The sequence below is a fragment of the Microcebus murinus genome, chromosome 22 (genome assembly GCF_040939455.1).
Source record: "Microcebus murinus isolate Inina chromosome 22, M.murinus_Inina_mat1.0, whole genome shotgun sequence".
NCBI classification, from domain to species: Eukaryota; Metazoa; Chordata; class Mammalia; order Primates; family Cheirogaleidae; genus Microcebus; species Microcebus murinus.
This window is the reverse complement of record NC_134125.1, coordinates 23,840,398-23,866,246: the sequence shown is the minus strand read 5'-3', so window position 1 is coordinate 23,866,246 and position 25,849 is coordinate 23,840,398. Positions and strand designations below refer to the sequence as shown.

General features: G+C 46.0%; 1 protein-coding gene across 2 annotated transcripts in view; it reads right to left on the bottom strand.

Moving 5' to 3' along the window:
* The window catches only part of CABIN1 (calcineurin binding protein 1), a 170,931-nt gene that overhangs the window by 77,233 nt on the left and 67,849 nt on the right, over positions 1-25,849 (bottom strand). For both annotated transcript variants that reach the window (XM_012749260.2, XM_075996734.1), the window contains 6 exons: positions 14,848-15,009; positions 13,841-14,047; positions 13,468-13,613; positions 10,819-11,080; positions 5,237-5,497; positions 1,499-1,650 (listed from right to left, as the gene is read on the bottom strand). In XM_012749260.2, the coding sequence (XP_012604714.1) occupies positions 1,499-1,650; positions 5,237-5,497; positions 10,819-11,080; positions 13,468-13,613; positions 13,841-14,047; positions 14,848-15,009 (1,190 nt within the window). The remainder of the gene's footprint in view (positions 1-1,498; positions 1,651-5,236; positions 5,498-10,818; positions 11,081-13,467; positions 13,614-13,840; positions 14,048-14,847; positions 15,010-25,849) is intronic.

Below are 25,849 nucleotides of genomic sequence, written 5' to 3'. Positions count from 1 at the left end.
CTGCACCCATATGGGCTTTGGCCCTTAACAGGGCACTGCCCAACCTCTCTGGTAGAGCTCTGCCTGCCTCTCTGGGTCTCAAGCCCCAAGAGGCTCTGCAGGGAGCTGACTAGCTTCTCTTCCACACCAAATCAACATCCTTCTGTATGACAGCCTGACAGACTTAATCCCTGGTAAACAAGTGGAGAGAAACACATCTGGACTTACTGTATGTTCACATATGTATAAGAATATCTGCTGCAACATGGTTGAGCAAAACACTTAAAAATACTCCAAATGTCTATCAGAATGATTACATAAGATATGGTACATCCATACTATGGAATAATAAGCAGCCACTAGAAAGTGGGGGGTGAATGGGGTACCCTATGGACTGTGCTATGACTCTAGAACAACACTTTTAGCTGCTCATTTTTACAAAACAAAAGATACCCTAAAATTGTATGTGTCCACCTAAGTGTGTGTGAATGTAGAGAAAACAATCTGAGAAATTAAACTGTAAATAGTAGCAGACTCTGGGGAGAAGTGGGCCTGTCACATTGTAGTCTATGTGTTTATATACTGGTTGAGTTGTCTATAACTGGAATATATTCACGTATTATTTGTATAACTTAAAAGATTCTTTAAGCAGAATTATGATCAATGAAAGACAACTTCATTGTATCCTGAAGGCCCTTTGTGACTATAAATACACACTGTGCCCGTCTCTCCCATGAGCTGTGGGGCGCGGCCTCGGTTGAGGCGGGAGCTGCCCACCAGCGGCACCCATCACGCAGACCATCTGTGGCTGCGAGCAGACAGCCCTTGAGTCCAGGGCTGGGGTGCAGGTCTCTGTGGCACTCAGGTGAGCCCCACACAGTGCCCAGCCACGCAGGGGCCCCAAAGATGGTGCCAGCTAAGCCAAAGTGCCAGATGTGGACAAAGGAATGAAAAAAGTCTGGGCGGCTGAGACGACTCAGACTTACAACCAAGACGAGACCAGAGGTCAGTCCAGGGCCCACTGAGGGGACCACACCAGGGCCCCACCTTCTCTGAGCTCTCTGGCACCACAGAAGCCCACAATTCCCATGTCTCTCACTGCTTCTCAGGAGGACAGGCAGCAGACCAGGCCCTCAGAGGACCCTCACCCTAGAGAGGCCCTAGAAAAAGACCCGGGAGCAAGAGTCTGCAAAGTGAAAACTGGTTTCCTACAGAGAACAGGCTGTGCCCCAGTGCAGATGTGGGAAGGCGTTGGCTTCTCCCCAGGACTTCCCCTGAGGGTGGGTCAGCACCAGGCAAGGTCCCAGGTAAGAGGACTACACACTCGCTCTCTCCTTCCCGGATTCAACAGAAACATAATACCCTGGACCAGAAACTGGAAGAGGCCCAATGGGTTCAAGGGGCTCCATGAGCTCCGGTTTATTCCACAGCAACCCTCTGAACACTACACCGCATTAAATGAGCCCTCAGAAGTACAGCCTGGGGAGTGGCCGGTGGCCACCACAAGTGTGCTACTCACTTTTCCGAAGCTTTGGGTGTGTTCTTCTCCTCGCCCCTGGCAAAGGGTCCTTCTGCAGCTTCCTTCATAAAGTTGACCAGGACCTCTGCACCAACCCCAGAATCAGGTTTCCCCAGGAGCTTCAGGATGGAAGCATGGAGCCGGAAATACACCTAGGAGAGGGACACTTCTGGCATGAGTAGCCTTCCTGGTTGCTGAGGTGCATTCCACAGGCCAGGCAGCCACACTGGAAATGGCCCCTGACTGGGACAAAAGGCACTGGGACAAAACACACTGCTTGTTTTCGTTAGCTTTTAAACCAGCCAATCTACAACTAATTCAAAATAAGCTCTAAAAATTAAAATGCATACTGATTGCCAGTATTCCAGCTTAAATGTTTACCTAGTAACCCAGGCACGTGGTGGTAAGATAACGAGAGTGACAACCACCTCAGCTCTGCTCACTGGGCGCTGCCTCCTGCCACAGCACCCACTGCCCTGTGTGATCGACCCCAGCACTCACAGAAAGTGAGCCTCCACATGCGTCTTCCTGCCGACTGCGGACTCCCTGAAGGGAGGCCCAGTTGGATTTCTGTTTGTGACCCATGCCCAGGCAGAGCCAGGCATCCCTAGGCCTCTAGAACTTCCGCCCCATGAGTGCAGCGCAGGGGGAGGGTAGCCCTGATGGGGCACTGCTTTCCTCCGTTTTCTCCAGTCCTCACCACTTTCCTCAATTTACAGATGGGGAAAGGGAGATATCCAAGGCCCCACAGCCAGGAAAGCCCAGGGCCAGGTTAAGTTTAGGTCTGATTCCTGCCCTCTACTGCCCCCAAGCAAATGATAAACCTCATGCAGGCACTGCACAGATGACTTGACCTGACTTCCTTACCTACGTGTGGGTGTGATGCAGGTTCCCACCTGTAGCACAAGCTCCTGTGGAAGCCACAATGGGCGTCATGAGGGCTGAGAACCGCTGGGACTGCACGCCCTGACTAACTGGCCTCCCTCATCCCAGAGGTGGTTCTGACCCAAGTGAGACGCCTGCTGGCAGCACTCTCAAGGGCCCATCCCAGAGACACAGGGCTCACATACAGAGCCTCTCCACCTCTGTCTGCCCATGGACTCCACAGAAACTGACCCAGTCACTCCATTTTTAAATACAAGCAACCTTATAAGGCACCCAGGGGCATCCAGGTGCAAATCTTGGGGGAGGGCAAAGTGTTCAAGTGGTAAATTTCATCCAAGTGGCAGGTACATTATTTTGAATGAAGGCTCAACAGCAAAGGGTAATTTTCATCAGGGCAGGGTTAACTTCTTCACAGAAATGTCATTTTTCAAGCAAGATATATACACGTACCAGCTGACTCTCAAAGTTACATGGCTAAGATGGCTGCACACAATGGGATGCCCTCAAAATTAACTTTGCATGCCTGCTCTCCCTTGAGCCAGTATAGTGTGCTGGTGGAGGGTGGGCCACACACAAGGACTCAGTTCCTCATCTGGAAGCCCCTGGGCCACCTGGAGCCACCATCCTACCCGCTCACCACTTCTATCAGGCACTAGCAGAGGCCAAAACATGAAGGAAAAACCATGGAGGAAACCCGAGGTGACATCATCTTCCTGAGGGCTGGGCTCTCAAGTGGCACCTGGCACCTCTGCGCAGCACTGAACCTGCTGGACCTAGGCTCAGTGGGAGCTGGCCCAGCTTCTCTCCTCTCCTGCTGGTGACTGAGGGCAAATCACACCACTTCTGCGGGCCTCAGCCTTTTCATCCCCAAAGTGGAGCTCCTCCAAGGCATGCAACCCTGAATGGGTGTCATGGAAGAACTGAAACAGGGAAGGACCTGAGACCGGGGGCTGTGAATGGCAGCAGCCAGGCTGCTGCTGAAAGAGTACTCAAGAAGAAGCTGTGCTTCCACACTTCATGATGAACCCCACCAATGTGGTCCCCCAACAGCTGCTATAAACCACTTAGCATACATCATTTTAGAAAGGTAATTTTTTTTAAATGAGACTTTTTTTGTTTGCTCACAAGTTTAGCAAATGTTAAAAAGAAGGTGCTAGAATGGCTGAGAGAAAAGAGACACACTCATCAATCAGTACAATCTTTCGGGGCAACTAAGCATTGCTGATCAAAATGTTACATGACCCAGCAATCCCACCTGTGGATTGCAGCCCTTGGAAATACTCCTTTAGAGCTCACTGACACAAGTGCGGGGACAGGTACTGCCTGCACCCTGTCATGGCGAGAAGTGGAGAGGAGACCAAACCCATAGAGAAGGGGCTGTGCTGATAAAGAAATGCCCCACCAAACCCCAGGGCGCTACGACAGGCAGGGAAGCTTACCACTACACCTTCCACTACCTTTTGTCCAATAAAAGGCAAACTGCAAAATTATAAGAAAATATTACTACATACCTATATGTCAATAGGAAAATACCTGGACATACAGGGACACACCCAAACTGTTAATAGGGATTACTGGGGAGGAGGACACTAAGATCATTGGAGACTTTCATATTTTATACACTTCTGAATTATCTGAATCTTTTTTTTTTTTTTTTGAGACAGAGTCTCGCTTTGTTCCCCGGGCTAGAGTGAGTGCCATGGTGTCAGCCTAGCTCACAACAACCTCAAACTCCTGGGCTCAAGCAATCCTCCTGCCTCAGCCTCCCGAGTAGCTGGGACTACAGGCATGCGCCACCATGCCCGGCTAATTTTTTCTATATATATTAGTTGGCCAATTAATTTCTTTCTATTTATAGTAGAGACAGGGTCTCGCTCTTGCTCAGGGTGGTTTCGAACTCCTGACCTTGAGCAATCCGCCCGCCTCGGCCTCCCAGAGTGCTAGGATTACAGGCGTGAGCCACCTCGCCCGGCCTTGAATCTTTTCTTTAAAAAAAAAACCAAACTAATTTTAAACTCAGAAAAAGATTTCATAAACTCAGAAAAAGGATAAGCAAGCAGTGGATTCTGCCCAAACTCTAAGAAGCTTGCTGGGACGTGGGCCTGGTGGAGAATAGGGCACGCAGCCTCAGAAAGGGCAAAGCTGACGTGCTTGGGGCCCTGGGAAGCTTTGACTCTTGGGCTGAGCCAAGTATGTGTGGATCCCCACCAATATCCTTGGTTTCCTTGCCTACAAAATCACAGGTGGTGGACACCCAGCCTGCCTCACAGGACTGCTATGAGCAACAGTGAGAGTGTTCATCAGAAACACTCTGGAAACCATAGAAGAGAATCCAAGCAGTAAGAGTTACTCTTTTCTTGAGCAACAATGAGAAGTTCCCCAAATCCGGGGTTAAGAGAACAGGCTGCTAACCCTCACTCTGCCCTGTCAAGCTAGGTAGCTCAGGCACAGGCTGGGTGGCCTTCAGATGTTTCAATTGCTGCCAGGGGATAAGGGTGCCTGCCCTCCCCCTGCCAGGCTGCAGGGTCTAAATGTCCTGGGCACCAGGATTCTGCATTGCACTGACTGTTGCCATCAAGGCCAAGTTCTTAGAACCCCTGCGTGTTAATGAGGAAAGACAATTTTCTTCTAACAGATAAGAACAAAATGCTCACTCTCCCATAAAGGATGATAAGCACCCCTTAGAAAAAGAGAGGAAAGGCTGTTTTAATTTGATTGCACACAAATTTGCTGAACAGAAGTTTCCAGTGAGTTGCAGGGGAGTCACTGGAACCTCGAGTCCCATCCCCAGGGAGACAGAGAGCCCAGTCCGCCCCTGCCCTGCTTCCCTGCCCTCGGCCAGCACGACATCACCTCCAGGGCCTCCATGGCCAGCTCGGGTGGGTTGTGGTAGTGGATCTTCTTGGGGTAGCGGGCAGCCTCCTCATGCAGGTAGTGGCCAGCCTGCCTGTAGTGCAGCAGGTAAACGGCTGGTGGCTGTTGCTGCTTCTCTGCGACCTTGCCCAGCATGTAGTGGATAAGCCACTCCTCCTCGTCACCATCACCCTCACAGCGGGCCGCCGATGTGAAACAGTGCCTGGCTGTCTCCAGCATGCTGTCACGCCGGCTCTCCATCTGTAATGAGACCAAGAGGCCAGGCTGGCCTTAGGCACAAGGGAACCTGCCCAGGGATCACACTTTTTCCTGCAAGAAGCCTGACATGTTTGCAAATTTATATTCATCTCAATAACCCTGAGATACAGAACTGCCATCACAATTTCATAGCTGGGGACACTGAGGTGTGAAAAGGTCTGGGTACTCCTCAAAAGCACACACCAAGTAAGGCACAGAGCTGGACTTAGACTCAGGTCACCTCATGTCAACTCAAGAATCCTTTCTTCTGCCTTCCCCCTGCAGCAGCTAACACAGTCAGATTCACCTAGCACCCAGCACCCGGCTCTACAGCATTGAAGAGGGTGTGCACCCCTGGGGTACAAGACTTCCCATCCTGTCCTCCAAACCCTGTAAGAGGGACAGAGTGCTTATAAAGGGGCAGATTCCTGAGCCCATCTAAGACCCACTGACTTGGAGTCTGTACTTGCCTCCAGTCACCCTCTCACACCCTGAAGGATAGAAATGGCTAAGACAGGGTCACCTTCGAAGAGGTGTTCCAACTTGGAGAGTGCTGCTTCTCAGTCCCTGCTGGCTGCCAGGTGCACATGTGTTCCTTCGTTCCAGAGCTCCGGGCTGGGAGCCAGAGGGAAGACCGCCGGTGCAAGGCTGCAGAGGCAGATGTTCCGAGTAACCCAGGTCTCCGGTCGCTCCTCTCTGTGGCCCTGGCTTGATGGCAGGGAGGCCACAGCCTCTTCTTATTTCAGCTCAGGGGCCAGAGAGAGGGTACTAGTAGTGCTAGAGGGTACTACTAGCTGTGGGTACTAGTTTCTAGCAAGGGTACTGCTGTGGCCTGGGTGAGCATGCCTTATGCTCCTATTCCTCACCAGTGAGCCTGCCCTATGGATACCTGTCCAATGATGCTCATTCAAATAAATATCCTGTAGCAATGGCCCTGGGGACACAAAGAAGACAAGTGCTACCCAGGTTCTCTGTCAAACACTTCTTGGAAAAGAAAATTACCACCTATGAGTGCAGAGACCATCGCTGGGTGAAATACAGTGGTAAGAATCACAGTCTAGGGCCAAACATGGCACAAACCACGTGACTCCATCACATCCTCTTCAAAATGGATTGTGTAGCAAGTCTGTTGCGGTAAAAGGCAGCTACTGAAAGAGAGTTCTTCTATTTGAACCGTTTAGTAGCTGTCTGACCTGGATCAAGTCACTAGCTCTACTGCCGACTCAGTTCTGCCACTGGCACTCATAACGGCCACCTGCCAGAAAAGAAAGGGGGACTGTGAAGAGCCTGTCTGGGCTGATGTCTGGCACCAAGCAGCCCTCCCCATCCAGGACACACTGTCAATGTCCCTTCCTCGGTAGGTGTGGCAGCCACAATGCCTCGGGGAGGAATAGTCACTGAGGCCCTGCTGTGGTTCATACCACCTTAGAGCGGGACAGGGAACCTCAACCATGACATCTCATTCACCTTGTGTGGGAGGCCCGCAAAGGGGCCTGAGGAGATGGCTGAAGGCAGGCTGTCCACTGAACTCTTATAATAAACTAATAAACTCTTCCTAGGGGAAAGAATGACCAGCCTTGTTTTTTTTTGAGACAAGAGTCTCACTCTGTTGCCTGGGCTAGAGTGCTGTGGCGTCAGCCTAGCTCACAGCAACCTCAAACTCCTGGGCTCAAGCAATCCTCCTGCCTCAGCCTCCCGAGTAGCTGGGACTACAGGCATGCACCACCATGCCCGGCTCATTTTTTCTATATATATTAGTTGGCCAATTAATTTCTTTCTATTTACAGTAGAGATGGGGTCTCACTCTTGCTCAGGCTGGTTTCGAACTCCTGACCTTGAGCAATCTGCCTGCCTTGGCCTCCCAGAGTGCTAGGATTACAGGCATACGCCTGGCCAATGACCAGCCTTGTTTACAGCCAAAACCATAGCAGGAACATCAGGGTACTATCTCCAGGCCACACAGCTAGAAAGCTCTAGCTCCAAAGCCTTTCCCCTTGCCTGAGAATTGACATCATGGGAAAACCACTTGTTTTCCTACCATACCACCTCTGGTGAGCTTGTAGGCGGAAGCTAAAGCACACAACAGCTCAAACAGCTGCCAATATGTGTCCCACAGCCCATCTGAATCAGATACATAAATCCAGATAGAGCTCTAGCAACCAGCGCACTATGTCCCAGTGACACATTTCAGAGGTGGAAAGAACCCAGGAAGCACAGGGAAGCCATGTGAGCTCCCACCCTGGGCAATTATGCAAAACCTCCCTCTGTCCAGACACCAGCACTCCTGCTGGATTTCCATCTCTCTCCTGCCATCCCAACACTCCCAGGTCAGGACCTGAGGTATCTGGGCACCCATCCCCTCCCTCTTCCTGGGGGAGCTCTACAAATGAGTGCCAATGGCAGAAAGGGCACTCTGACTTTTCATCCCATTGCTCTCCTGGAAAACTTCCACTCTGCTAAACCACATTTGGCATTGTCAGTGGGAGATGAGGGAGAAAATCCCAAGGAGCATGCCCGGCCCACCCCACTGAACCTCAGAGCAGAGGATAATGGTGTCCTGGTTATTAGAGGGAGAGCCTCCTGTGAGGTCAAGCTCTGTACCCCAGGGTGGCAGCTACAGTCCCCAGCCTGCAATGCCACTGCAATGTGAACAGAATCCAGCAAGGGGCTTCTGCGCAGGACAGTTACAATAACACAGGGTTACAGCAGTTAAAAGGAATGTACTAGATCCACAGGAATTAACATGAATAGAGCTCAGCAACATAGTGCCGACTGAAAGAGGAAGCTGAACACCATATACAGTATGATGGCATTTAGGTTAAAAGAAAAAACTAACAGATAAATCATGGTGTTTAATTCTAGGAGTATATATTTATGCATGAAAAATATTATTTTTAAAGTATGGAAAGATACAAGCCTAACTGTAGGTCCTGCCGCGGCAGGGGTGAGGGGACTAAACTTGGGAGAACAGCGAGAGGGATCTGAACTTTGTCCTTAATATTGTAAGCCTGTGTCCCTTGTATGATTTTAGAGTAAATATTTAAAGGAGGTAATACTAAGGACAAGGCACTCTTCCAGGGTGCAGCCTGTTGCAGCACTTGCTGTCTTTGTCAGCAGTGAGCAGGGGCTCTGATGGTCACGCCCCCCACCCTAGGAATCTGTTAAAGCACAGCTACAACTATGGATGCCTGGTGGGGCGTTTCAACACCTCCATGCCCACAAAGTTCTGACCCAAGGCAGGCGTGGGAGCCACCATCCTCACTGATTTGTGGAGCTCATGCAATCTGAGCTCTGAGGGAAGAAAATCTTGGGTCCAAGGTGCCAAGAGCCTGGAACCCTGAGAAACCATCCTAGGTTCAGGGGTGGTGATGCCCAGAGCTCATGGGAAGAAAGCAAGGCCACTGGACAAGACCTCCAACAGCTGCCCACGGTGAGCCCTCAGGGCCTGCTTCCGGCTTGCTGGAAATTTTCACACTACTCAAGTGTGAAAACTCTGAGAGCCCCCCACAGCTGTTGATGCAGGTAAGGGTCAACAGCAGCCACTACAAAAATGTTGGCTGTTTGAGCTCACCACTCATGTGGACAGTGAAGGGACGTTTCTTGACATCCAGCATCTTCACTGGCCCCTCCCACCCTGCTGATTTCCATCCAGCCACACCCACTTCCTTAATTTTCAGTCAGCCTCTTCCTGATTTTCAGATCTGACACCATAATGAAAATCTATTGCAAAGTAAAATTGCACATCTTGCATAAGATGTGGGATTTCATAAAGTTGATGAAAGCAATGCTGGGAAACTGCTCAAGCTGCAAGCCAAGCCTTTACACATGAGGACCAGGCATGATTAACTCGAATGACCCCGCCCAAGGAAGGAAGGTGAACTGGCCAAGGAAGAGAACACATGTGCTTTTCCTAGGCACCAAGAAGTCTGAGAATCCTGGAGAAAGGGAGGCAGCCCCCAAATATTTTTGTAAAAGTAACTTTCTAAATTCATGCGGCAAAGATGGAAGGACATCATATTACCTTATCATAAACCTTGGAAAATCAAGCTCCCCAGGAACCAACTAAACTTAAATATTCTTTATTCATTTGAGGAATCTGTATACATTTGCAACTGTCACCAAAGTCCTAGCAATGTAAGATTTAGGGCTTAATTTCATCATTCTTAATTTTTTTTGAGATAAAGTCCCAATTATACCTTTACTGACTATTTACTACAATCATTTAGTCCCATTTTGAGTAGGTTCATGTTATGTCCCTTTCCTAGTGCTGACTACACTCCTTAGGTTTGTCTTGGTGGATAGGGATGTCACCCAGATTATAAAAGTGGGGGGGCGGGAATTTATTTCATTGTTATATTAAAATTCTTCTCCATGCTTTTCACTATCATTTGAGTTTTTATACTTAACATTAAACACACATCACTTTTATAATCAGAAAAAGCAACAAGGAGCCATTATCTCTTTGAGCAGGGCTGGGCTTCCCGTACTTAGCTCTGTGCTAGGTCAGTGGCATTACTATGCTAAGGAAGAGTGTGAGGGCTCTGGGAGAGCCTGTGTCCTGCTCTGCAGGGTCTCTCAGGAGGCAGTGGGGCCCTGGCTATGATGGCAGAGGCTCACCCTCAAGGAGAGAGGAGCTTTCAGAGGACAATGGCAACATGAGAGTAGACAGAGAATATCATTTGGTCCTCCCAACAATCCCATGACAGTGTTAACAATGCCATCATCTTGTTTAGGGTTTTAATCACAGATGATCACTGCAAAACTTGAGGCCCAGAGCCATCTGCCTGACTAGCATGCCCCTTTAGCACACTTCTCTCCTGGGAGACCTTTCTGGGCCATGCTAGCCTGAACACGTTAGTATGGCTTCTTCGTTTCCATCTTAAGGAGTTAAGAGAGCCCTGCCGAACAGAGACCTGGGGCCAGACCCAGCATCCCACAGAAGGGGAGCCACCTACCAAGAGAGACTTCAAAAATCCCAACACGAAATCCAGAATTTTACAATGAGCCAATAAGTTCTTCTGAGAGAACAGGGAAGAGACAGATACTTCTAGTGGCCCACATCCCTCTCCTACCTTCTCAAGTATGCGCGCTGTAACTAATGGCTAAACAGTCAGGTCACAATACCCTATTCCTGAACTTGGACTGGGTGTCCAAAGAGAAGGGACCAACCTATCCCTGACCATGGTATGTCTTGAGCCTCATAGGGAGATTCATCCATGAGCTCCTAGTACGGATATGAGGAAAAGAACAAACAATGGATGGGACAGAGCTTTGCTGACCTGAGGGGCACTCTGATGGGACAGAAGGGTAGTACCCCTCCTCACCTGCTGCACAATCTCAGGGGGCAGCTCAGCTCTCCACTGCTTCAGCTGGCGTGAGGCAAATGAGTGCAAGGCATATGACATAGTGCCATACTCGATCCACAGGGACAGGTTGGAGCTGTCGATCTCCAGGGCCCGCCGGAAGCAGTTCAGGACAGGTGTGGCATGCTTCCAGATAGGCCCATCACTCTTCAGCTCATTGGAGTTCAGCTTGTCCTGAATGCGGCTGGCCCGGGCCAGGGCCATGCCCGCCCAGGAATCAAACCTGTCACGGTAACAAAAGCATCAGCTAAAAACACCGCTGCCCTGGCAGGCAGGTAGGCAGGCAGACAGACACCCTGGAAGCTCACTTCCCAGCCAGGGCTCAAAGCCCAGCTCTGCCACTTGCTAGCACTATGACTGGGACCTGGACCAGCCATGTCTCTGAGCCTCAGTTCCTAACCCGTGACATGTGGCTAAGAAGACCTTCAAGAGACCTCACAGGCACTAACTGCTCTAACAGGTGGGCCCCTGGACTCTGCTCCCCTGCTTTGAGGGGTTACCTGAGGAACTGCTCTGGTGGAAAAGAAAGGGGGTGCTCTACAAGGCATTGCAGCAGTGGCCCAGCCGAGGCTCCAGGAGACTCTCAGCCAGGTGTGACTTTATCTACTCCCACACTGGCAAAGCCTACTGCCAGCACACTCGCCAACCAGAAACACAGGCAGGCGAAACCCCCAGGACCCCAGTGACCCAGCTTCTAACCTGTTTCTCTCTGGGCCCCTAAGCAGACCCTGGCCTTTCTAGCTCAGTTCCCAGAAGTGAAATGAAGAGTGAGGGATCTCATGATGGCTGAGACCTTACCATGCTGAGATCACCTGAAAAAAACTGATGGTGAGAACACAGAAACCTGTCTGAGAGAGGAATGGCCATAGAGACATCAAGACCAAGACAATTCCTGGGTACCTGACAGACTCTTGAGATTTTCTGAGTGCTAGTACAGAGAAAAGAAAAGGCAGCGGGGAAAAAAGGATACCCTATTCTCCCCTATGCCAATAATCCTTAACCCACTGCTAGCACAGAAGACCAGTCTGAGCCCCAAGTCTCCCCCTTGGCACCTTCCTATTAGGGCCAAAACAAAGGAGGCCAAGGGCTGGAGCCAAGGACCAAGCCACCAAGTCCCTTCCTGACACTGGGGCCAGTCCCACACAAGATCCCTACTCTGTAGCAGGGCTGCCCCTAGGGCCAGGCCTGATGGACTGATACTCTCTGAACAAGCATGTGTACAGGTTGCAGGGAGGCCTAACTAAGCCATGGTGACCCTCATTCCATTGACTGAGGGGCTGTCAGGTAAGAGGCGCCATGCAGGGACAGCTGGGTCTCACCATCCTCCCTTTTCAGATGTGGAAACAGTGGTGCAGAGGAGGAAACCCTCACTGTGTGGTGCAGTGAGCGCACAGCCAGCCTGAGCATAGGTCTGCTCCACCACACTGGTCCATGGCCATTCCAAAGAGGATAGTCAAGGCTCTGCCACATGCTATCTGCCTGGAGGAAACAACTGGCTGAGCAAAAGAGGACCTTTCCCACAAGCTACAGTCTTACAAACTGGCTTCTCCACTCAGATCCCAGTCTCTTCTCCCCTTGGCTGGATAGATCCTGACAAGGTGGAATTCTCTGCTTTCCCCTGAGTGAGGGCAGCTCTGTGTTGCTCACCCATGGCTCAAGAGCAGCCACCATGGGCTGACCCCTGAGTACTTCCAGAAACTCTGCCTATAGATGTTACTCAGCTACAAAGAGTGTCCTCATTTTGACACTGACCCAAGGCTTACCTCCTAGGTGTGACAGCCATGAGAAAATATTCCCTCTTAACTAAGCGCATCAGACTTCACCAGTATAGCAGGGCCCTTTGGGATATTGAGACCAATTACTGCATTTTTTTTTTTTTTTTTTTTTTGAGACAGGGTTTCGCTCTGTTGCCCAGGCTGGAGTACAGTGGCTTGATCATAGTTCACTGTAACTTCAAACTCCTGGGCTCAAGGGATCCTCATGTCTCAGCTTCCCAAAGTGCTGGGATTACACGTATGAGCCACCATGCTCAGTCTCCAATTACTACACTTTAAGAGAAAGCCACGCTGGGAAGAAAGCACAAGCCTCAGGTACAATGGACACTCCTATGTGTACCATCGTGACAATCACTACTGCCCATGATGCACTGCATCAGAGCAAGGAAGAAGAACAATGGCTGAAATCTTTCTATTACTCACTACTCCCTCCCATAAGAAAGCAACCGCAATTAAGGAGTCTGCAGTGGAAGCAGCAGGAGTACACATCAGCCACTTCCTGGGGCCTGGGGCCAGAAAAGGAGGCAGCACAAAATCAACCCATGAAGCCAGGCCGTGCCTCCATGCTCAGCACACTAGGGGCCAAATGGACACCTCATACCTTCTCCCACCCCCATGCCCCTTCCAGGAAATTTCAGGGAAGAAGGCTTCTTCCCTGCTCTTCCTTTTATGGAGAACCTGCCTTCCCTAACAACTTCAGCAACCTTCTCCTTCCTTTTTTCCTGGTCTCTTTGCTATAGGCAGGGAAACCCCAAACTGGGCCTCTGAAGAGCCTGCTGAGCTGGAGTTACCCCAGCCCTCCCTGCAGCCAGCCTGGCCCCAGCCCGTCACTGACCTGTTGGGGCAGATGCAGATGTCATGCATGTAGAACTTGATGGCTTTGGACTGCTCCTTGTTTTTGAAATGATAATCAGCCAAGAGGTAGTATAGCTCATTCACCACCGGAGGGGAAGGGTCAGCCCCTTCTGGGAGGCAGGGCACCTGGCAGGTGAGAGTGCAACTATGAGGGGAGATGGAATCAAGGACTTAGATGTGACCAGTTGACCCAGGACTGTTTGGCACATCAACAAAGGACATGCTCTCTGGTTTCTCCTGGCCCTGATGTCCGCTCCAGAGCAGAGAAGGAGCAAAACAATATATGTGGAAGTGCCAGAGGGGAAGGTGTGACCCAGCCCCATCCCCCACCTCTTCCCGGCAATCTGGCTCACCTCAGCTGAGGTCCCCTCAATGTAGGCAGAGACTTTGTCCAGGCTCAGTGCTGGCCGCTCTGTGCGGGGCACAATGGTTGCGATTCTCTTCAAGAGGTTGGCCAAGTCAGCAGACACAGTGCTGGTCTTGTAGCTATCAAATTCAGGAAGGGTCTTGGGCTTAAAATAGTCAAACATAAACAGGGCATCCTCCCATATAAGATCCACCTTGAAAAAAGACAAAAGGCAGACTCATAGTACATTCAGAGTAATTGAAAAAGTTCCTCTATAGAAATGCACTGTTTGTGACGTAAATGAAGTTACAATATATTGGAAAACCTAACATAAGTCTTCATTGCACTTTTTAAGATCTGCATGCCCACTGTAATCCCCAAATCCAAGTGTCTGATGTGCATAAGCCTGGTCTTTACAAAGACAAATGCTGGGAAATGAGGGCCATGCTCTGTGAGCCCACATGGCTAAGCCAGAGAGAGGGTGTGTTCAATCCTGGGTGGGGACCTTGGGCCAACCACTGACCCTCGCCACACCTCTGCCCCCTTGGTCACTTGGTTGACAAATATCAAATGAGTGCCAACTCTAGGCCAGGGTGGTTCTAGGTGCAGGGCCATAGCTGAGGCCCTGTCCTAAGGACCTCATATTTTAGGGGATGGAATCCCTAAGATCGGAGAATAACTAACAATATTGAAGAGCTATGAGATAATACACCCACAGTGCTCTAAAAACTGAAACAACAAAAAATGGAAAACCTTTAAGGAATTATTCATATTATCCAAATTGGAAATAAATCTACTGACAATTACCACGCTACATTTTAAAATTTATAAAGCTTAAGCTGTTCAAGGAAAACCCTTTTCCTTTGATTAAACTATATTAGATCATCTTCTCTCCTTCTCCTGATGCAACTTTAACTGGGATGGCAGAGATGAGTGTTGACAAATCTGGTGTCCTCCAGGAGAGCGCAGTGCTTCTACTCCCCACACACCCTTGGGCCCGTTGTGGCACCTCACCTGCTGGGCTGAGTGTTCCTCCAGGTACCTGGCCTTACTCTTCTTGCTGGGAAAGCTGTATAGGCAGTAGAAGCACTGCTCCAAGGCCGTCTCCAGCTCCTCTTTGTAGGGGTGCGTGTCTTCAGAGGTGGATGCAGCAAGCTCCTTCTGGAGAACTCGAACCTATGGCGAATGTAAGAGACGCCTCAGAAAGGGCCTGCAGCCACAGCCTCCCTGTCACACCAGGGCCCCAGGGAGACTACCACTATATCAACTCTTTTAACCTGAGGAGGCTATGTCTGTTGGGTCCCTGTATTACTTGATTCCAAAAAGACCTGTTTCCTAGAAAAGACTTATTATCCGAATGGAAGTTACTCTGGGGCCAACTCTGGCAGTGGCCTCCTGATGGGTTTGCCAAGCTGCCTTCCTTCAGGACACCTACCCAGTTTCTACCAGCTACCAGGAGAAGATATTACATGCCTCCTTGTAACTTCTCTTTACTCATTTATTTAGCTATTCATTTGCTCAATGAATATTTACATTCTTAATTGGGCACAGTGTGACATAGTTCTTGCTTTTACAAAGCTCAGATTCCAATGGAGGCAATGGAGTTAAACAAATATTTATAAACAAATAATCTCATTAATGCTGAGGAAATCACTCTCAGACAAAACATTAGTGAGGGTGTGAACAACACAGCAAATTAGTTATATCTACCAACATGAGATCCAGTGGCTATTGTTATACCAACTATTTGCAAACACACATTCTTTCCAACTATTAGCAAATACACATTCTTTTCAAGCATCTATATGATTTTCACCAAAACTGGATGAAAAGCAAGTCTCTATAAAGACCAAAGACTAGATATATTACATACCATATCCTCTGAACATAATTCAATAAAATTAGAAATCAATTACACAAAAATAGCAAACACCAAATATCAAAACTTTTGGGTGCAGCTGAAAATGTATTTAGGGAAAACTTATAGTCTTCAGTACATATATTAGAAGAGTAAATACTGAAATAAACATTCAATTCAGTAAGTCAGAAACAACATATGATAAATTCAAAGAAACCAAAAAACATTAAAGTTGTAATTAATGAATTAGAAAGCAAAGAAAAAATAGAGCAATAAACCAATAGCTGGTAGTTTGAAAAGACTAATTTAAACAAACCTCAGGAAAGACTGGTTTTAGAAAAGGGGGAGAAAAAGCACACATAAAAAATTTTAGCAATGAAAAAAAGGGCATAATAACTCTTAATAGAAGTACACACTTTTAAAAATCATAAGCAAAAACCATGAACAGCTTTATGCTAATAAGTAGACACAGCTACAAACATATAATGGTCAAGCAGAACCTTGGAGGTAAAAAAAAAAAAGATAAAGATAAAGAAATTAAAACAAACAAACCAAAAAAACCATATAATGGACTTGAGAAGAGAAAAATCTAAGTGAATCTCACAGTACTCCACCCTAAAAGGGAGATAGCTCTAGACTACCTGTAGGAAACAATGGCCCATGTGCCAAATCCTGCCACTGTCTGTTTTAGAGGCCCAAGAGATAAGAATGGTGTTTGTATTTTTAAATGATTGAAAAAAATCAAAAGAAAAAACTATTTTTTAACACATGAAGATTATATGAAATTCAAATTTGTGTCCACAGTTTTATTGGAACACAACCCATATTATCTATTACATATTATCAATTTACATATTATCTAAGGCTGCTTTTGCACAATGAGAGCCCTTAGTAGTTGCAACAGAGATCCTTGGACCTACAAAGCCTAAAAGATTTACTATCTGTCCCTTTACAGAAAAAATTTTGCAGACCCCTGAGCCAAGAGCATAAGAAAGGGAGGTGGGAGAGGAGAAAGACCGATGAGTATTGAAAACGAAAAAGTTGTTATTCGTGGATATAACTGTCTACCTAGAAAATTCAAGTCTACAATCCACTAGAATTAATAAAAGCAATAAGAAAAGGAGCTATGCATAAGAAAAATTTACTTTTAAAAAATAGTTCTGGCTAGGCACAGTGGCTCATACCTATAATCCTAGCACTCTGGGAGACACAGGTGGGAGGATAATTTGAGCTCAGGAGTTCAAGACCAGCCAAAGCAAGAGTGAGACCCCTACTAAAACTAGAAAAATTAGCTGGGCATGATGGCATGTGCCTGCACTCCCAGCTACTCGGGAGGCTGAGGCAGGAGGATCACTTAAGCCCAGGGTTGGAGGTTGCAGTGAGCTATGATGATGCCACTGCACTCTAGCCCAGGCAACAGAGAAAGACTCTATCTCCAAAAAAAAGTGTTCTTATATGCCCGCACAAACAAAATAGAAAAACTTATTTTTAAATATCTATTTACAACAGTAATAAAGAAATGATAGGTAGGCATCCATCTAACTAAATGTGAGTTTTAGGGAGAAAATTATAAAACTGAGTGAGGGGGCATAAAAGTGCAAGACCTAAGTAAATGGAGAGACAGACTATCTTCATGACTTGAAAGACCCAATCATATAAAAATGGTGATTCTCTCTCAAATTAATCTGTGGGGTCAGTGCTATTCCAATCAAATTCCAATAGGGAAAATACAGTTTCATGAAAGTTTACAGACTAATCTTACAATCTCATGAAACAAGAAAGAGCCAAGAATAGATAGAAGGTGGACAGAAGACAAAAGTGACTTACAAATCAGTGCAGAGAGAACAGACTCTTCAACACATGGTATGAACCACTGGCCATCCATACGGAATGTAAAATTGGATTCCTACCTTATCTCATAATAAAATAAAACAAAATAAAATCCAGATAGAATAAAGATCACATGTGAAAAACAAGAGCAAACTTCTAGATTAAAATAGAGGAGAATATCTTTATAATTTTGTGGGGGAGAAGGATTTCCTAAACCAAGTACCAAAAAAAACCATAAAGGAGAAGAGTAATAAATTTGACACTAAAATTTTAAAATTCTGCAAAACATCATACACAAAGTTAAAAGACACTCTATCTACATAAAGTTGTATAGAAATAGAACTAAGTACATACATACAAACACATGTGAAACTGGTGAAAGGCATATGAGACAAAATACTGGAATTCAATGTACATAAAAGAACTCTACAAATCAAATAGGAAAAAGCAAAACCAATAGAAAACTCGGCAAATTATATGAACAAGCAATTTATGAAAAAGGAAACCCAAGGAGCCAATAAGCATTAAAAGATACTCAGCCTCACTAATAATCATTAATTATTAAAAGGAACAGTCAAAGAACAAAATACCATTTCACGCTTCTCAGATGGGCATCAATATTTAAGTCTGTAGTACCTAGGGCTGCCAAAGATGTGCAAAAATTCCATATTGCTGTCAAAAGTATAAAGTTCATTTATTTTGGAGAATAATTTGAAAGTGCAGTTTTTAAAGTTAACAACACACATAGTCTTTGATCTAGTAGTTCCTTTTATAGGAATTTGGACTAGAGAAACTTACATGTACACCTAAAACCACTTCTTGGTGAATGTTAACCATAATACCATCTATAACACCCAAGATGGATGAATAACCTTAATGCCATGATCAGGAAAATGGATTTTTAAAAATTATGGTAATAAATATTTACAAAGTGATATTATGTCTAGGATTTGCTTCAAAATGTAGGATGGCTGAAGGGTAGGCAGGAGAGTGGTGTGTACTATGAATTAATAATGACTGATCATTGCTCAGGATATGGAATTACACTAGACTATTATTCCTTTAATATATGTTCACAATTTTCTATACTAAAATGTTTAAAATCATGGTATACTCACATAATAGGGATCTTATAAAGCAATTAAAATAAATGAACCAGATTTACTTTTATCAATGCAGATATATCTCCATGTTTGGAAATGAATAAATGCAAGCTGCAAGAGGTATGTACTATATATTTTGCATATAAAATTTTAAAGCTTTTATAACTACATATCATTTGCTGATATACAGATACAAAATAACTAAGTATAAAAACATGGACAAAAAGATACATGACAACTTCAAGAGAGTGAGGAAGGGAAGGAAGCACATGATATCTTTCCTGTAACTTTCTCAAGTTGGCTCTTTCTTGTTTCATGAGATTGTAAGATTAGTCTGTAAACTTTCATGAAACTGTATTTTCCCTATTGGAATTTGATTGGAATAGCACTGACCCCACAGATTAATTTGAGAGAGAATCACCATTTTTATATGATTGGGTCTTTCAAGTCATGAAGATAGTCTGTCTCTCCATTTACTTAGGTCTTGCACTTTTATGCCCCCTCACTCAGTTTTATAATTTTCTCCCTAAAACTCACATTTAGTTAGATGGATGCCTACCTATCATTTCTTTATTACTGTTGTAAATAGATATTTAAAAATAAGTTTTTCTATTTTGTTTGTGCGGGCATATAAGAACACTTTTTTTTGGAGATAGAGTCTTTCTCTGTTGCCTGGGCTAGAGTGCAGTGGCATCATCATAGCTCACTGCAACCTCCAACCCTGGGCTTAAGTGATCCTCCTGCCTCAGCCTCCCGAGTAGCTGGGAGTGCAGGCACATGCCATCATGCCCAGCTAATTTTTCTAGTTTTAGTAGGGGTCTCACTCTTGCTTTGGCTGGTCTTGAACTCCTGAGCTCAAATTATCCTCCCACTTGTGTCTCCCAGAGTGCTATAGGATTATAGGTATGAGCCACTGTGCCTAGCCAGAACTATTTTTTAAAAGTAAATTTTTCTTATGCATAGCTCCTTTGAGCTTAGACAAGTTTGAGCAAATACAGCAGATTGCTAATACGTACACAATTTGGGTGGTGATACAGGGACACAATGTAAGTGAAAACTGTACAGAAGTTAATAAAGGTGCCAGAGTATAGGCGCCATTTGAGCTGAGTGTGGATGAATGGATAAGAATTTATCAACCCAAAGAGAACATATGAAAAGAAATACTAACTCAAGAAAATATGGGATGTAAGAGGATTTCACCCAGAAAACATTTCTATTCTATCCAAGAAGAGAAAACAATTCACACAAAAGTCTCTCTGATGTTGACCTCAAAGAACTCTCAAGACATATCCTTTTCCTGCAGACCATGAACCTGAGGTGACAAGAAGCAGTAATAAAGTATTCACCTTCTTTGTTCACATGTAATTGTGTAGGGAAATTTAAAATAAAAAAATTGAAAACAAAGTATTTACCTTCACAACCCTAATAGCACCAAGACTGATGAGAGCTCAGCAAGTGCTTGTGGATAAATGAATGAATGCCTTTATGTTCATTCAAGAAATACCAACTGGGCAGTAGTCTATGTTAGCCACTGCTCAGGAAACTAGGGAAACTTCAGACAGAAATGGCCCCTGGACTCAGGAGGGGCACATGACACAGAAACAAAGAACAGGGCTCCCTGGTAGTAGATAGGACAGAATGGCAGGCAAGGAGGCCTCTTTGAAAAGGCGGGAGGGAAAGGACAAGCCAGTCAAGAAGCACCTGATGACAGTGTGGCAGGCAGAAGGCACAGGGTGCTCAGGAGAGTTGCTGAGGAGTCTGAAGAATCTAAAGGCTAGGGCTTAGGCAGGAAAATTAGGAGACACAAAATGAAACACAATGGTATTCATATCACTTCGACTCCCTCAAATTCAACTGGCAGATACTGGCAGCTAGGATTCATGCTCCACCAAAAAAGACACAGACTAAGAAAAACCATAAATAGCATTGTCCCATCACCCCTTCAGCCTGCCTTCCCTAACAGTAATGTTTCCACCCAAGCCAGCCTACAATGGCGCCTTGTGGAAGCAGACAGTGTTTCTGTACTCTGATTGGCAGAGGGAAGGCAGAAGGGCATGGCTAATTCCAGGGCAATAATACAGACTCAGCCTAGCAGAACTCTTCCAAAAATGGTCCTGGAGGGTAGAGCTGACTCAGAGTGAGCCCCTAGAGGCCCTTGGAGCTCACAGGGTAGGGCAGACATGCAGGAAGCTGGAGCTGGGCTTGGAACAAATCTCGGACACTAACCAGCTCCAGGGACCGAGGCCAGATGAGTGTCCTTGCCAAATCCTCACATCCTCAGTATAAGTGTTTTGCAAATTGTCAAGCTCTACATATACATGCGCTCTATACATACGCACAGTCTCCTTCAACCTGTATTTACTAAGCACCTACTATATGCTAGACATTGGGCTAGGTCCAGCAGTGAAAAAAACTAACAAAAAGGGGGGAATCAAGATGGTGGACGAGAAACACCACCAGACAGAGTGTCTCTGCAGAAAAGACAGATTCTAGCAGAAATTAGAAGAAAGAAGCATGAAGACGAGCATACAGCAGACGAAGGTCGGAAAGAGGGGCACCTGAGACCACGGGAGACTCCACAGGAGGAGGTTGCGGAGGAGAACTGGAAGCTGAGACCGCCGGAGCAGCCCGGAGACCAGCGGGAAGGGTAGGTGGATCGGCCAAGTTTCCCCTCCCCTGCATCTCAGACTGCTGGTGGGCTCCCCGGCAGGTGGAGAGACCTGCGGACACCAGCCCAGAGACGGCCGCCACCAGTGAGTGGTAAGCCAGTAGCGGACGCAGCACCAGGTTCCCAAATCCCTCGGGGCACCTCCGTGTGCACAGACCCGAGCCACGAGGCAGGGGCCATATTGCCTCATCCTCCCCTCCGCCGACCCTACCTGCGGCTGCCCAGAGAGACAATATAGCCACCAGCTGGAGGCACCTCCAGGGAACAGTACCTTACCTTTTGGGACCCTACAGCTGACTAAGAGGAACTCAGACTGTGAGCTCCCTACCCGCCAGCCCTCCAAGGTGCTGGTGGCACGGGGATCCCCGGAGAACAGGGCAGCCCCTAAAGCTGAGAGACATCGACCCAGCTTGGGTTCCCTGTGGGTGAATTGGGACTGGCACTCCTCTCCCTGGTGGGGATATAGTTTGAACTCTGGGGCCAAGAGGTCAGACCTGCAGACCAGATCCCATGCACCGAGGTCTCGCATTGCCCGGGGCACAGAAGGGATATACATGAACAGCCTACTGAGGTGTGTGTGCCTTCGGGGTCAGATGGAAACTCTCCTCCCAAAGGGAGGCTGTGAGCCCAGCACAGGTGGCGTTCCTGCACAGGGAACCTCTCCGCCAGCATCACAGTCAGAGGAGGCTGGTGGCGTGAGGTCTGGTCTGCTGGCAGAGGCCCAGGAGTAGCTGCGGTGTTGGGGAGGGAGGAAAGAAGTGAGGCCCACTCCAGACTGTGGGTCTCAGACAGCCCCACCCCACACGAAGACTTTCTGACTGAGCGGGGCCATTCCAGCCCCTCCCTGACAGTTTTTCCTGGAAGCAGAGAACAGAACTTTGACCCCTGCTAACGACACTGGTGGTGCCTGAGGGCAGGCTTACCCAACCCAGCTCCGCCCAGACTCTCTCTTAGACCAGCCCTCACTGAGGGGGAGAAAAGGACACACCTGGAAGTCCCAGGGCCCCACCGACCACCTGAGGCACTAGAGTTCTCTCTACAGGAACAAGAGCTGATAATAGGACACAAAAACAACACCATAGCCTGTTCCTCCAAGCAAGCGCCACCTACTGACAGGGAGGACATCCTGCACACCCTTTTCACGGCACCTACTGACTCATTATACAGGGAGTGGTCAAATCTCACCCACAGACACCACCTACCGGCTCAGAAACCAAACAAGGCGTGTGAACACCCAAACGAAAACCTAAAGGAAAGAAACAACAACTGATCGAATGGGAAGAAATCAGCGAAGGAACTCTGGAAATATGAAGAACCAAATGGAAAACACACCCCCAAAGAGGAGCACCAGCCCCCTAGAAACAGACACCAACCAAAATCAGGCAACCAAAATGACAGAAGAGGAATTTCTAATGTGGATCATAAGAAAATTCAACGACCTGCAAGAACAACTCAATAACCAACACAAAGAAACCACAAAAAGCCTCCAGGACCTGGAACAAAAGTTCACTAAAGAAATCGACACAATGCAGAAAAGTTTAACTGAACTCCTGGAAATGAAGAATCAATTCAGGGAACTACAAAATACAGTGGAAAGTCTCAAAAACAGGATAGATCAAACAGAAGAAAGAATCTCAGAGACTGAAGATAATACCCTCCAATTAAATAAATCAGTCACACAGACAGAGCAGAGAAAGAAGAGAAAAGAGCAAAGCCTACAAGAGATGTGGGATTATGTGAAGAAACCTAATGTGAGGGTCATAGGGCTACCAGAAGGGAAAGAAGACAACACTCAAGGGTTTGACAAGCTATTTGAAGATATAATAGAGGAAAATTTCCCAGGCCTTGCTCAAAAACTCGACATACAAGTTCCAGAAGCTCAGAGGACCCCTGGGAGATTCAATGCAAATAGGAAGACTTCACGACATGCAGTCATCAGACTGACCAAAATATCAACTAAGAGGCCCTTCTAAGAGCTGCAAGACAAAAGAAGCAAGTAACACACAAGGGAAAGCCAATTCGAATAACACCAGACTTCTCTACTGAGACTTTACAAGCAAGGAGAGACTGGGGCCCCATTCTCACTCTTCTGAAACAAAACAATGCCCAGCCTAGAATCTTATTCCCTGCAAAACTAAGCTTCGTATATGAAGGAGAAATAAAGACATTCTCAGATAGGCAAAGTCTCAGAGAATTCACCAAGACAAGACCAGCCCTACAAGAAGTACTCAAAACAGTGTTATGCACGGAACACCATAATAAAAATTCATGAATATAAAAACAACCAAAACCCAAAGATTAAAGGCCAGATATTACAATGGCTCAAGAGAGAAATCAAAGCAACAACATCCAACCCAACAGAATGAACAGTAATCTACCTTACCTATCAGTTCTCTCAATAAATGTGAATGGCTTAAACTCTCCACTCAAGAGACATAGGCTGGCTGAATGGATAAGAAAATAGAGGCCAAGTATATGCTGTCTACAGGAAACACATCTAACCTGCAAGGATGTATATAGACTAAAAGTAAAAAGGTGGAGATCAGTATTCCAAGCAAGTGAAAGCCAAAAGGAGGCTGGCTTGGCAGTTCTAATTTTAGACGATTTAGTTTTTAAACCAACAAAAGTAGTGAAAGACAAAGAGGGTCATTATATAATGGTGAAGGGCACAGTTCAACAAGAAGAGATAACAATTTTAAATATATATGCACCCAACTTAGGTGCACCCAGATTCATAAAGCAAACCTTACTGGATCTAAGCAAATTGATTAATAGCTACTCCATAATCACTGGAGCTCTCAACACCCCACTGACGGCACAAGACAGATCCTCCAAACAGAAAATTAATAAAGAAGTAATGGACTTAAACAAAACTCTAGAACAATTGGGTCTGACTGACATTACAGGGCATTCTACCCAGAATCCACTGATTATGCGTTCTTCTCATCAGCTCATGGGACATTCTCTAAGACTGACCATATCCTAGGACACAAAGTAAACCTCAAGAAATTTTAAAACATAGAAATCATACCACAGTGGAATAAAAGTAGAAATCAACCCTAACAGAAACTCACATTTCTACACAAAAATGTGGAAATTAAACAACTTCCTACTAAATGATTACTTCATAAATGAAGAAATCAAGATGGAAATAAAAAATTCTATGAACGAAATGACAATGGAGAGATAAGTTATCAAATCCTCTGGGACACAGCTAAAGCAGTTCTGAGAGGAAAGTTTATCTCCATAAATGCCTATAACCAAAAGTCAAAAAGATCACAAATAGACAATCTAATGAAACGACTCAAAGAGCTGGAAAAAGAAGAACAGACCAACCACAAACCCAGCAGAAGAATTGAAATCAACAAGATCAAATCAGAACTAAATGAACTTGAAAACAGGGAAGCTATTCAGGAGATTAATAAAACAAAAAGTTGGTTCTTTGAAAAAATAAACAAAATAGACACGCCATTGGCTAAGCTAACGAAAAGCAGAAAAGAGAAATCTCTAATAAGCTCCATCAGGAACAAAAAAGGAGATATCACAACTGATCCCAAAGAGATACAAGATATAATTTATGAATACTACAAAAATCTTTATGCACACAAACTAGAAAATGTGGAGGAAATGGACAAATTTCTAGAAACACACAGCCTCCCTAGGCTCAACCAGGAAGAAATAGATTTCCTGAACAGACCAATCTCAAGAGCTGAAATAGAAACAGCAATTAAAAATCTCCCTAAAAAGAAAAGTCCTAGTCCAGATGGTTTCACACCTGAATTTTACCACACTTACAAAGAAGAACTAGTACCTATCTTGCAGAAACTATTCCACAACATCAAGAAGAACGGAAACCTCCCTGACACCTTTTATGAAGCGAATATTACTCTGATACCCAAACCAGGAAAGGATGCAATGAAAAAAGAAAACTACAGACCAATATCCCTAATGAATATAGATGCAAAAATTTTCAACAAAATCTTAGCTAACCGAATCCAGACGCTTATCAAAAAAATAATACATCACGACCAAGTGGGCTTCATCCCAGGGATGCAGGAATGGTTCAACATACATAAATCTATAAATGCAATTCACCACATAAACAGAAGCAAAAACAAAGACCACATGATTCTTTCAATAGATGCAGAAAAAGCTTTTGACAAAATTCAACACCCTTTCATGATACGAACACTTAAGAAAATGGGCATAGAAGGAACATACATAAAAATGATACAAGCCATATATGACAGACCCATAGCCAACATGATACTGAATGGGGAAAAATCGAAAGCAAAACCACTTAGAACTGGAACCAGACAAGGCTGCCCACTATCTCCACTTCCGTTCAACATAGTGCTGGAAGTCTTGGCTACAGCAATCAGATAGGAAAATGGAATCAAAGGTATCCAAATAGGGGCAGAAGAGATCAAACTTTCACTGTTTGCTGATGATATGATATTGTATCTAGAAAACCCCAAAGATTCAACCAAGAAACTCCTGGAATTGATCAATGAATTTAGTAAAGTCTCAGGATACAAAATCAATACACAGAAATCA